Source organism: Talaromyces atroroseus (genome assembly GCF_001907595.1).
Source record: "Talaromyces atroroseus strain IBT 11181 chromosome Unknown scaffold_0, whole genome shotgun sequence".
In the NCBI taxonomy this organism is placed as follows: domain Eukaryota; kingdom Fungi; phylum Ascomycota; class Eurotiomycetes; order Eurotiales; family Trichocomaceae; genus Talaromyces; species Talaromyces atroroseus.
In genome coordinates, this window is record NW_017971432.1 from 1475446 (window position 1) to 1488378 (window position 12933).

The 12933-nt window shown below is 46.8% G+C and overlaps 4 protein-coding genes across 4 annotated transcripts; 3 read left to right on the forward strand and 1 right to left on the reverse strand.

The window, feature by feature from the left end:
- Positions 1 to 177: 177 nt before the first annotated feature.
- Positions 178 to 1814, forward strand: UA08_00529 (hypothetical protein; the record flags this gene model as incomplete). The annotated part of the gene is made up of 3 exons (XM_020260345.1): positions 178 to 267; positions 325 to 1730; positions 1790 to 1814. 3 exons carry the CDS (start codon positions 178 to 180, stop codon positions 1812 to 1814), a joined length of 1521 nt encoding a protein of 506 aa, XP_020124671.1.
- Positions 1815 to 2237: 423 nt separating this feature from the next.
- Positions 2238 to 5754, forward strand: UA08_00530 (hypothetical protein; the record flags this gene model as incomplete). The annotated part of the gene is made up of 2 exons (XM_020260347.1): positions 2238 to 3388; positions 3444 to 5754. The coding sequence occupies 2 exons, from the start codon at positions 2238 to 2240 to the stop codon at positions 5752 to 5754; spliced, it is 3462 nt and encodes a 1153-aa protein (XP_020124302.1).
- Positions 5755 to 6181: 427 nt separating this feature from the next.
- UA08_00531 (hypothetical protein) lies at positions 6182 to 8383 on the reverse strand (the record flags this gene model as incomplete). Its single annotated transcript, XM_020260348.1, has 4 exons — positions 6182 to 7209; positions 7265 to 7448; positions 7506 to 8220; positions 8280 to 8383. 4 exons carry the CDS (start codon positions 8381 to 8383, stop codon positions 6182 to 6184), a joined length of 2031 nt encoding a protein of 676 aa, XP_020124301.1.
- A 1219-nt stretch (positions 8384 to 9602) lies between these two features.
- UA08_00532 (hypothetical protein) lies at positions 9603 to 11831 on the forward strand (the record flags this gene model as incomplete). The annotated part of the gene is made up of 9 exons (XM_020260349.1): positions 9603 to 9806; positions 9890 to 9962; positions 9994 to 10269; positions 10334 to 10382; positions 10480 to 10620; positions 10726 to 11001; positions 11067 to 11203; positions 11276 to 11528; positions 11627 to 11831. The coding sequence occupies 9 exons, from the start codon at positions 9603 to 9605 to the stop codon at positions 11829 to 11831; spliced, it is 1614 nt and encodes a 537-aa protein (XP_020124304.1).
- Positions 11832 to 12933: the final 1102 nt, after the last annotated feature.

The window sequence follows — 12933 nt, forward strand, 5'->3', positions numbered from 1 at the left end:
GGAACTTGCGGTGGCGGACGTCGACAGTCATTTTTATCCTGTTGGCCCGAGCGTCGCGATAAGTCACGTGTTCCTCCAGCGCAAAAAAGCTTAAGCTATCCAATCCGTAAGAACAACCACAGCATCAACATCTTGTCAACGGAAATTTGCGCTTTCTCCCCTCTTGCTCGAGTCGTCATGTATCTTGAAGATCAGCGATTCATCCATGAGGATCTCGAGCGGTTAGAGCAAGGAATTGCTGACCGGGTGATCGAAGAACCTCGAAATGTATGTGGTATCTCCCAGCAATTCGTAGCTATACTTATGCACTAACACTATGTCCAGATACGTGAAAGACTCGCTCGTGATCATCAAGTTGCCGGATTCCTGGACCGTATCGAAGAACAGTCGAAAAAATTGCTCGACATTTACAAAGATGCCGAGGGTTTACGAGCCCAAGAAATTCAATCCATCTCCACAGGCGATGCATTTGAAGAATTCTACAAGCGCCTAGATGAAATCAAAGACTTCCACAAACGATACCCAAACGAGCCTGTTGAAAACTTGGAGCGTGCATATAAACGAAGGCATCCTGGGGAGGGCGAAACTTTTGCTCCCGAAATAGACACTATGTTCACCGGAGAAGAGGCGTTTGGTCAATTTTTTGATTTGACTCAACTCCATGAACAGTACCTTAATATCCCTGGAGTCAAGCGACTTACGTACATCCAATACATCGATCAGTTTGATATCTTCACACCCCCACAACTGCCAATCAAACGGGTAGCAAAGGTATCAGATAAATACTTCAAGTATGTGGGCGATCTGGCAAGCTATCTTGAGGGGTTCATCAAGCGAGTGCGACCTTTAGAGAATCTTGAAAAGTTGTTCGCATCGTTTGATGAGGAGTTTAACAAGTTATGGACCGCACAAGAAGTGCCGGGGTGGGGCAAGGAAGTGGCTGCGAATGAATCTGCCGGGCCAAAAACGGAGGGAACGGGAGAAGGTATTTGGTGTGCAGATTGCGAAAAGGAGTTCAAGAACGAAAACGTCTACAAAGGCCATCTCACAGGGAAAAAGCATATCAAAGCTGCCGAGGCTAGAAAGGCCAGCGGAGCTTCAGCAGAAACTGCCGCCAGTTCGGCCGCCGCCGTCAAAGATTCCTCTATAAAGTCACTCAAGGAACGAGCAGTTGCAGAGCGTGAACATCGAATCCGATCTTTGACGAAATTCCTTAAATCCGAACGGGAAGCAACAAGAGTTAATGTTGAGCGAAAACAAGGTATGACGGAACGCGAAAGACAGATGGAAATCGAGGCTCTTATGGCGGATGCTGAGCCGTCATTTGGTGCCCATGCCCTAGACGAGGAATCCGAGGAAGAAGGAGATGACAAGATATACAATCCGCTCAAGCTGCCGTTGGCTTGGGATGGCAAACCCATCCCTTACTGGCTCTACAAATTACACGGGCTCGGTGTAGAATATCCGTGTGAGATCTGTGGAAACTTCGTCTACATGGGCCGACGTTCCTTTGATAAGCATTTCTCGGAGGCGCGGCACATTTATGGACTGAAATGCCTAGGTATCACTCAACAAACCAACATGTTCCGCGAGATTACCAGAATTGAGGATGCGATGCGACTGTGGGAGAAGATCGAGCAGGATAAAAAGAAGGAGAAGGAAAGCCGTGATAATGTGGTGCAAATGGAGGACGCTGAAGGAAACGTCATGCCTGAAAGAATTTATTATGAGTACGTATCTCCTCGCGTTTGCTTCCTATTGATGCAAACTTACACTGACATCTACGCAGCCTCCAAAAGCAGGGTATTCTATGATTCACCTGCGCTGTTTTCTCTCTTTACGAATCTGCCGTGCTGTAGACAATGAAAGGAGTTTTACGGGGTTTAGGCGCCAGGTTATATATTTATTATAAAAACAGCTGATATTTCATTATTTGATACCTAGGTAGTCAGTATAGCAGAATACAAGAGCTGCTCATTTATCGTTCTTCCTAATGTTTGAAAACAATAGCAGAAGTATAAGTCACGTGGTTTCGTGAACCATGGACGCGTCTTGGGGCTAGCCCTATCGCCGCTCGCGTTCTCCATCGTTGCTTGAAAAAGACTTGGGACACACTCTTCAATTGCCGGAATCCATATCCTTCATCCGACATAGCTGCGGTAGCGCTTCTTTGGATAAGCGAAAATGCTGCCATTCGCCTTACAAACGCGGCCTGTGTTGGACAATCGATTGGGAGGATGGGTTTCAGGTTCTCTTACGTGTGTGACCTGCTGTCCAGCTTAGAGGGCAATCGACTTTCCAAGGCAACAAGCGCAGCAAGAGCTCGGAATCCCGATTTTTGTACAATTTCAAGCTGGTGCTTGAATCATTCGCAACGTATACATGACAAAGGCACCGACTTGCTCGCCCTTTTGTCATGTCTGTTCCCGGACAAGCGGCCCGATAGGGTCTATTGGTTACAACATGCTTCGCTGGCTCGTATTATCGGCAGATGCTTGTACTTGGGGGCTTCTAGGTTGAAAGATCTTAGCCGATGGCAGATCAGTGGAAGCGGTGACCTTGCTGAATGCGTTCAGAATGTAATGAGTCAAGCGGAGAACCAAATAGCCCCGGGCCAAGAAGTCACTGTAGAAGAAATCGATGCTGCGCTTCAGCAAATTGCTTCACGATGTCGATTCTCCGGCTCAAGGGTGCGAAGATCTCACGCTGCTGTTGACGTGGACGAGGTTCTGGGATCCATTTATCGGAGACTAAGCAGTCGAGATGCTAAATGGTTGACTCGCATGATCTTGAAGTCATACGGCCCTGTTGAACTTCCTGTCAACTATATTCTAAAGAGCATCCATTTCCTCTTGCCTCATATGCTACTTTTTCAAGACTCATTTGAGGCGGCAGTTGATCTGTTGAAATCGCCTACCTTTCAGCTCTTTCCTTCTCGACCACAGCCAGACTTTGCCAAATTGTTGGGCAACAAAGCACTTGAAAGCTTTGTACCTCGTCTTGGTGTCAAGGTTGGTCGCCCGGAGTATTACAAGGCTCGGAGCATCAAACATTGCTGCAACATGATAAATCGGCGGAGAGTGAGTCTCGAGAGAAAATACGATGGAGAGTACTGTCAGATACACGTGGACATCACGAAAGGCCATGATTGTTTCCAGATATTTTCTAAGAGTGGCAAAGACTCGACGTATGATAGAATTGGCATTCACGATGCTATAAAGCATAGTCTCGGAATTGGCGAGGCTCACTGCAAAGTCTCTCGTCGTTGCATTCTGGAAGGCGAATTGCTCGTTTGGGATGATAGAAGTGGGAAAGTCCTTGAATTCCACAAGCTTAGGAAATTCGTCACTCGCTCTGGCGTGCTTATTGGCGCAGATCTTGATTCACAGTCAGTTGTTCCAAGGCCTTAGCTGAAGGATGATATATATGCTGACTCACCATAGACCAAAACCTTACGAGCATCTAATGATCGTCTTCTTTGATATACTGTTACTTGACGATGACGTTTGTCTCAGTAAACCCCATAGCACCAGACGGCTTTTGTTGAAAGAGACAGTCAAAGTCTTACCTGGGCGTGCCGACATATCTGAGCAGGAGATTGTGGATTTCTCTCGTCAAGACGGCAGCCGTCTTCTTAGGCTCGCATTCACGAAGAGTATTGCTGAAAGGTGGGAGGGTTTGGTGATTAAAGCCTGCGATGAGCCCTATTTTTCTGTCCTATCGCCAGACAAGGGCGACGGCTACACCCGGTGGATCAAGCTCAAAAAGGATTATATACCTGGCCTTGGGGATACTGCTGATTTTGCATTGATTGGCGCTCGCTACGAGTCAAAGGATGTCCCCTCATTGTCAAAGATCTCGGCTCTCTCTTGGACGCAATTCTTCATAGGCTGTCTCGACAACAAAGATGACGTGGTACGACTGCACGCTTCACCTCGCTTCCGTATTGTTGACATTATTGGGTCCCACAGTTTGAGTGTCAATGACATGCAAGTGCTCAATCAATGGGGCAAATTCGTCGCCTGCGATGTCGACTCAAATACTGCGTACGAGCTACACAGCATCCACAACTCCTTACCGGCTATGGATGTTGTCTTCAAGACCCCCTTCGTAGTAGAGATGCTAGGCAGCGGGTTTGATAAACCTGGAAACGCACAGTACTATGTATTGCGTTTCCCCCGAGTTTTAAAGATACACTGGGATCGCACATATGAAGATGCAATTTCATTTTCTGAGCTGCAAGATCTGGCAGAAAAGGCCCGTTCTGTTCCTGAAGATGAGTTACAAGAAGAGAATGCCATGTGGTATGATAAGGTGGAGGCGACGAATAAGAAGAATGGATACATTGTAGACAGGTCTCAAAGCACTTCATCCACAATCACGTCCTGCACTTCTCCATTGTCCAAATCAGGCAGCTTGATCTCACCGGATTTGACACCGCTCTCTTCAAAAGAGGTTGGGGCCTACGCTCACACCAGACACCTTGATAAAACCCCGCCTACCAACTCGCTACACACTCTCAAACGCAAGATATCCTCAACTCACAGTCAGTCAGAATTGACTCCTACACCGTTCTCAAAGCGTCTCAGGGTATCTGTGCTTACCTCATCTACCAACATGGAGCATTCTATTTCAGATCTCAGATTATATTCCCAGCATCTTCGAGTTCGAGGAAGCCCCATTCCACGGTCATGGACTACAAGCATTGGCAGTTCTCGTTCAAATCCTTCGTCTCGACCTCTCAGCAAGATGGGGAGTCGTGCTACAAGTCCATTGAGGGAGAATCCAAATGTCTTATTGCGTGCGCCACCCAACTACGTACAACCGCTTCCAAGCAACTTCGTCAGGTCTGACTTGGGTCAAGACCACTGCCAAATATCGTCGACAGCTCCAGCTCCAGCCCCTACGACGCGCTACTGTTCGATTGAGGAACCTATAGAGCAGAATGACCTTTCAGCTTCTATTTCTACTAACAATATACTTCCGCCTCCCCGCCCGCTTCCTACACATCCCCTGTCTCCACTTGCTACAATTCCTATGTACTGTGGCGAGTTCGGCTTCGTGGAGAACCTTTTTCGACAGACGCCCCGCGAGTTCACCTTTTCTGCATTACACTTTGTACAGTCATTGGGATTTCCTTACTATCGCGGAATGCTGCGTGCATCAAATCCAGCTGCAGCCGATAGCCAGATAGCCTTGGGTATCGTACTCGTCAATATCAGGGACCCAGCCAATACGCTCACTACGCAGCTTTGCAACGTCGGTAATCAGGTAGTTGCCCAGCTTTGTGAGTTACATAGCATTCTTCCGAGTTCTGGCAAGATTTTCTTTCTCGACAGACGTGTACTCAATGCTGGAGGCTCAGATGGAATTCACAATGAGCTTTTTCTTTTGAACGACTGGTGGGCACAGTATGGTATGCAGTATTACTACGCTACCATATCCTGGAGTCTCGGTAAAGATGTGGATCAATTCCCTCAAAGTGTTGGCGAACCTTTCGGACACGCTGCTCAGTCTGATTCTCGCAAAGCTACAGGTGTTGTTAGCAGATTTCAGCCCAGTGACGTCGAGTCCATCGGGGAATTTGTCTCCATCAGGCCCACCGTTCACATTGATGGTGACCACTTTTATGCCCCTTATACTCTTCCAGAAAATATTTGGCATGAAAACCTGTCTCCTATCCTGCAACCAGGATCTCGAATTGGAACAATAACTAACGTCAACTCTGAATGTTCATCTTCTGCGTTCATTTGATTCTCTGACGTGTATGCCTGCTAGCATGTCTCTAGCTAGGAAGTTCTGGTTTTCTTGTCGAAAGATTCTGGTCAGTACTGAAATTTTGACTTTTGCTTTCATTCCCGGAGTTCTTCGAAGCCTCAATGGATTGGCTTGAAATCTTGTTGAGTGGAATTAGCTGCTAAGCTTATTTCGGTGTGTTGAAAAGTCTTCTAGACCTCGTCTCATTGTATCTAGGACTCCGTTACTGTGTATCAAAGATGATCATTATGATGTACATTCATACATTAAATAGAACTTATTCCTAAGCATCCATCATGAGATCTGCTCTCAATCCCTTCTTAGCCAGCGCCTTTTTGTACTCTGAAGTAGATGGGGGTATTGCCAAATATCATAAAACAACAAAATAGAAAACAAGGTATCTTTTCTTTTTCTCTATTGCCTACTAGCCACCCTCTCTTCTTGCTCTAACATCTCGCATGAGAGCCTTCGCTTCTTCGACTTCAATACCATCTTGACACAGCTCGTTAGCTAGCTGGTCAGCTCTATTGAGATCACCGTTCTTGAGCGCCCAGCGAGAAAGCCAGAGCCGTGCCTTGGATGTTGTTGCAGTGACGCCAGTGCCCCCCACAGCCTCTACCTCGTCATCTCCATTGTGGCGCCGTCGGAGAGGTAACCCAGAGGTTTCTTCATCTGAATTCCTATCATCGACGTCTTCGTCAGATTCTGGTTCAGGTCGTTCCACTTCTCCCGTTTCTTGCTGTAGGGTGAGCTCCATATATGCTGCGGCTTCTTCCTCGTCTCCCAATTTCTCATAAAGCAGTGCAATTTGATGGAGGGTGTCTGGGTCAAGTATTTTGCGTCCTACGGGATGTGCGGCATCCATTTGAGAATCCGGTGATTGTTCGTAATAAGCACCCGCAACTAAAGCACGTTTCATAGCTTTGATACTATGCTGTATGCGATTCATTTTTGCATAGCACGTTCCTACGGCTTGCCACATCTTTGGGTCGTATGGTCTCAAGGCCGCAGCGCGTTGATAGTAAAACAGGGCGTAGAAAGACATGTCGAGGACCTCATAGGCTTGGCCCAGGCCATACCATGCGCGGTAATCTTTGCGATTGCAATCGACTGCGCGGCGGTAGGACTCAATGGCTGCGTGTGTGTTTTTCATCTCAATGTATTCGTGGCCCATGAGAGTCCATGCAGACAAAAAGCTGCGATCTAGTGTCAGAGCTCGACGAAAGTACATAACTGCCTTTTCATGCTCCGATTTAAGCGAATAGTAGTTTCCTACTACGCAGCAGGTTTCGGGTCGGAATTTGTCCGTTGCTGTGGCTAGCTGCGCAACGAATGCGAGTTGCGGTCTTGCTCCCATGACGTAGAGAATGTTAGAGTAGTGGTCAAGGCTATCCAAGCGATGCGGCGATTCTATGAGAATATCTGCAAATATAGCGGATGCTTCTTCAAAGTCTATGAAAATGTTAGTTTACGATTCCGTACAACTACAATAAAGTCATCGAAATACCTCGGGAGTGATAGTAAAGAAGAGCTCTTTGGGTTTTCAGAAAGGAGCTGGTTGGGAAGATTGACTCGAGACCATTAAGTGTCTGATGTGTTTCATCATTGGCCTGGTATAGTTCCTGGCTGCAGTGCACTTGAAAGATGAAGGACATAATGTTCTGTGGAAGCTTTTCCGCAACTTGTTTCAACTATTTTCCGTTAGTCTTGTCATGAAAGAGCAGAGACATGAACAGCAGGTAACTTACATCGTCAACGCTTGGTAGTAAGTCATTCAATTCCTGCCATGCACCCCAATGATACGGAAAAAGATGAACACTTCGTATCAACCATTTCTTTGCGTCTTCTCCGTTCTTGCCTTTCAAGAGAATCACCGCGTACAGATATTCCAGCCATCCTTGGCCGCGATCCTCCAACCCACGATCTCTCCGCTCAGCAAACCAGCCTTCTAACCCTCGAGCCAGGTCTGGCAACTCTCTGTTCACAGTCATACCACCATCCGCAGGCCCGAGTACCATTTCTGTCTCTTCGTCTCTGCGCTTCTCCCCGGCTAAGTATTTCGCATATAGTGCCAGAAATAGAGATTTTTGGCTGAGTTTCGGATACGGATTCCGAGCAGGAGCTTGTCCAGCTTTTGACCCTGGACGTGCGGAAGACTTGTTTTTTCCTTTTTGGGGAGTCAATGATGGCCGGCTCTTGACATTGGGGGACACGGTGGAGAGGGGCACGGGAGGTATCGTCGGAGGGAGAAAGACGGCGGCACATCGATCATATTCTCGGGTATCAAAATAAGACTTCGCAAGAAGATATTTATGAGCTTCTTGTAATTCCAAGGCAGCTTCGATGGGGTCTGGCTGAACGCTAAACGGGTTGACGTTTGGCTGCGGATCGGTTTCCATGGGCGATTCCGAGTCAGTATCGCTTGCGTCGGTCGAAATGAGAGAGTTGAGCATTTCCGCAGCCCTATAAATTGATGTTCTCAGTCTTGGCCCAATTCATGATCGAGGAAGGCAGGCAGGTACCATTTAGCCGACTGATACAGACAGCGCTCTGAACATTTGATCACCGAATCCTCAAGCCCAAATCGAAGCTCTTTGATACGCTCCTCCGTGAAAGTCATCGCCATTTTGTATCAATTCGGGCCAGGCGGCCCGACTTCTCAAGGTCGACAAAGCTCGTGTCGTTGAACAAAGAGTCTTTTATGATAACTGTGTCTATGGATTTTCGGGAGACGCGTTGACTGCGAGTTCCAGGTGAGATCAATGAGCGGAGAAAATAAGGGCAAATATATAGAGAACCGCAATGCTAGAAGCCCAATAATGCATTCGAGTCAACTTTGAAACTAAACGTCTGTCGAGGAAGAAGTATCGATTATGTCGCCCGGATCAGCGCTCTCTCCGTTTATCTGAGACAAACACAGCAAACATCATGGGGGGCACTCAGACTACGCCAAAAGGGGCAATTTTCCTGGCGGCAAAATGAACAGACTAAAAGAGCAGGCGGAAAGCCCTAATTGACCAATTAGATATATGTTCGAGTCACAGGCTGCACTAGCGTGAACATTGCACTGTGATTGGTTGGCCTTCATGATATCTCTAAACACTGAGCAATCATCTCTCTCCAGTTCTCATGTCCACCATGTAATTACTTTGCAGGCGGAGACATGGGCGTTTCTTTTGATAGCCAGCAGGATATCACGTATGTCTACTCCCTTGCTTTGTAATCTGGAGAATTTGCATTTATTGCTCCCGCCCTAGGCGCACTTGGAATTATCAAGACTCCGTATACCCAGGCCAAAGAGGAAAATCAGAGCGACAGAACCCGTTCAGAATCCAGGACTGCTGGTTTGATCTCCCTGACTGCGTTTTTCTAGTTTTCACTCGCTCTCATTGGGCCGACACCAATCAAATATGGCGTCATACGTCCTTGAGATTTGCTTGCAGTGCTCTGACCCTGTCGTGTAAGAAGCCCAGAGGGGTATTCGTTCGCCCCCAAAGTTCTTTATCTCGCAGATTCCCAGGCAAGGCACGGAATAGCATAATTCCATTACCCTCACACACAATGAGATCCCTGTCGAAGGTCGAGTATCCTGTTAGCCGTCGAATGGTCTTCACGCTGCAACCGCGGCTAGCATGGCGCCATCAGATATCCAGATGAGCAAGCTCGTTACCGGTGCATGCAGGAGGAGATGGCCATGCTACATCGAGTCCCATAAAAGCCGGCAGCTCGATCCTCTGGAATGCATTCAGATGTCTTTTTACGCTGGCATCCATCCTGCGGATATATATTCATTTTAGAATATTCTCCCCCATGCCGAGAGAAGCAAAGCACGGTGGGCAGCAGATATGGAGTCATTGTACTTGGCAGATCAAGAAAAGGGCAATGATTTGAAAGTTAGCGCCAATAACGCCTCAACTGAATCCATCCAAGATGGAGACATTCATTATTCAGTTACAGAAGGAAGCAACTCTGGAACCGCGACATATCAGGATGCGAGAGGTGCCCCGGTAGAGGTACAATCCCCACTGGGGTACTCAGTGAATAGTTGGGTAAGCTTATGCCTGAACGTTAACCAAATGGTAGGGACTGGTATATTCTCTACACGTAAGAATGATCTACCCTTCTTCTCAAGTTTGACTTGCCATGTGGTTATTCTAACCGCGACCCCCACGATAGCGGCCTCAATCTTAGCAGGAGTAGGGTCGGTAGGTTTGACAATGATCTACTGGACGATAGGTTATTTGCTATCTCAATCTACGCTATCTGTATACATGGAGCTGGCTTCATATTTCCCTAGTCGCTCAGGGTCCGATGTCGTATATCTCGAGCAAGCCTACCCCAAACCACAATATTTCTTCCCTACAGTCTTTGCGATCAAGCATGTCGTCTTTTCGTTTGGGAGTAGCAATGCTATAGTCTTCGCCGAGTACATGTTTGGACTTGCAGGTGCATCATATACGGACTGGCAGCTAAAGGCAGTGGCAGTGGCCGGATATACGCTGGCATTAATAGGTCTGTGGGATTGATCATAAAGGAGTTTTAAACTATATGAATACTAAAGATCTCCACAAAATAGTTGTTGGCTTGAGCACCAAGTGGTCCTTGCGGATTGTCCTGGCATTTGGGTTTGTCAAACTCGCGACTTTATTGCTGTTAGTGCAATCGTCACCTCGGGCTTTAGTCCTTCAACGAACAATCGCTGACCATAGTGTTCTAATACAGAATATCCATAGCAGGATTAGTGGTGCTCGGAGGGCACACGCGGGTTTCGGATCCGTTTGTCAATTGGAGGCATCCCTGGCTGGGGACATCTGAGGCCTCTGCTTACGGGGCTTCTAATGCTATGGTCAAGATTATCTTTTCGTATGCTGGTTATACCAATTCCTTTGGTCTTGTGAATGAGATGAAGGTTGACAACCCCATATGCAACGACACCCAATGAATTCAACGAATATAAATCCTAACCAGCAAACAGAACCCTACCAAAACACTTCGTTGGAGTGCCCCGGCTTCCTTGCTTATAGTCACAGTCCTTTATATCCTCGTCAACGTTGCTTATTTTTCTGCTGCCTCGAGGCAAGAGGTACTGGATTCGAAGCAGATCGCCGCCGCAATTTTTTTCGAGCGGGTCTTTGGAACCAACGGAGCTTCACGGGCGTTAAATGTGCTTATTTGTATAAGTGCGTTTGGTAACCTGATCGCTGTTATGATTAACATATCAAGAATGCTCCGCGAAACTGGGAGGTCAGATATACTTCGTCGAAGACTTGTTATCTGAAACCTTAAATTGACTTCTGTTTCTACTGCAGGCAGGGCGTTCTTCCTTGGGCGAGGTTCTGGACATCTACGAAGCCTTTTGGGACTCCCCTGGGACCTTACTTTTTCCAATGGGTGATAACACTGATCATGATCCTCGCACCTCCTGCCGGCGACGCATTTAATTTTGGTATGTCTTGGTCAAAACATCCTGGTAAAAGCCAGCTTAGCTACCTGGTATGAGTATTAACCCTATGAACAGTGGTGGATCTCGCTGTGTATCCAGGGAATGTCTTCCTCTTCCTCCTGGTAATTGGCGTCGTGATTATTCGCAAACGTCGAAGCCGCGTCGGTCTGCCGCGACCTGAATATCGAGCATGGTGGATCGCCATTATCTTTGCAACCTTAACCAATCTATATATGCTCATAGCTCCATGGTATCCACCTAACGGGGGTGCTGATGGCGGTGATGTGAGTTTCTGGTACGGAACATACATGGTTGTGGGCATCGCACTGTACGTATTTGCTGTGCTACGACGTGAAATGGCTCGTCTATTTCTCGTCCTTTTTTGATCTATCTTCCATTCACGAACTAATACAAACCATCCAACAGGCTTGTTCTATGCGGCGTGTACTATTATTTCTGGATCAAGTTCCTACCCAAGTACAAAGGCTACGAGCTTCGACAGACGGTAATACAATTCGAGAACAACTCGATCGGTCATAAGCTGGTCAAGGTACCCAAGGACGAAGTGGCCCGCTGGGACAGGGAACATGATGCTGCAGGCAATCTACGGCAGCGTCCATGGATTCCGTGAGCATGTTATGTCTGATCTTACACATCAGGGCTTCTGTGATATACATATAGAGTGCTAGCAGAGTACATCATGGTGACACAGCCGGCCCCTTTGAAGCTCTTGCCACCGTGTACTTAGCCGCACTGATAGGTCTACCACCAAGACTAGCCTTTGAGAGAATATATTCATCTAGCGTGTATTGCAGTTCCTATGGAATAGAGAAGCATTACGCAAACAGTGTTGCTGCGACAAATTTTAACGCCCACAAATGCGCGCCAACGCTAGATTTCCAAGTGATAACCATTTCGATACTTGCATTTAACCACTAAATCACACTCACCTTACTTGATTTAGATAAACAACATTGCTTTGGCGGTGCCGAATCAAGCTGAAATCCACTTACTATAAGTGCCTTGTCGTAAGCGTGACTTAAGGGAAAGATAACCTCAAAGAGAGCAGGCCATCATATGCTTGCTCCTACAGCACTGAGCTACGCCCGACTACGTTCACTGATAGCCAAGTTATACAGTCTATGTTATATAAGCTGGAGTCTGATAATACGCAAAGAATGTGCTTTACGTTACGTAGAGATGCAAGTTTTAAGGCATGTTGGGAGTACTCTACAGAGCCCCAGGCAAAGATACCTAGGCATAATAGAGAATTTTCATCTTATGCCTTCGAGCTCCCGAATTCTCGGGTCAATAACAGGCCACTTATCAAGTACCGATAGTTCATTTATTGGTATTGGTAGGTATAGGTTGCTCGAAATGCTGCACCAGGAACTTTTGAAATCAGTTTGCCGAGGAAAAGTCAGGTCCATCTTTTGCTTTGGTGCTTCCGAGCATGAATGAGTATCAATGGTAGCGAATTGGAGTTGCGACGGACGACGAACTGTAGACATGTCTATGCTTCAATGATAGACAGTTGAAACTATTTTTACTGGTTGATCGGAAAGAAGATTCATTTTCGCATGGATAATGTGTGATCATATATACATACTTTATGGACAACTAATAGTATTTTATTATGATTCCCAGGCATCACTACGTGTCAATCTTCCTTCTTCTTTCTTTATAGCATATCTCTTTGTCGATGGCAACTTGTAGCACCAGAGATTCCTGTT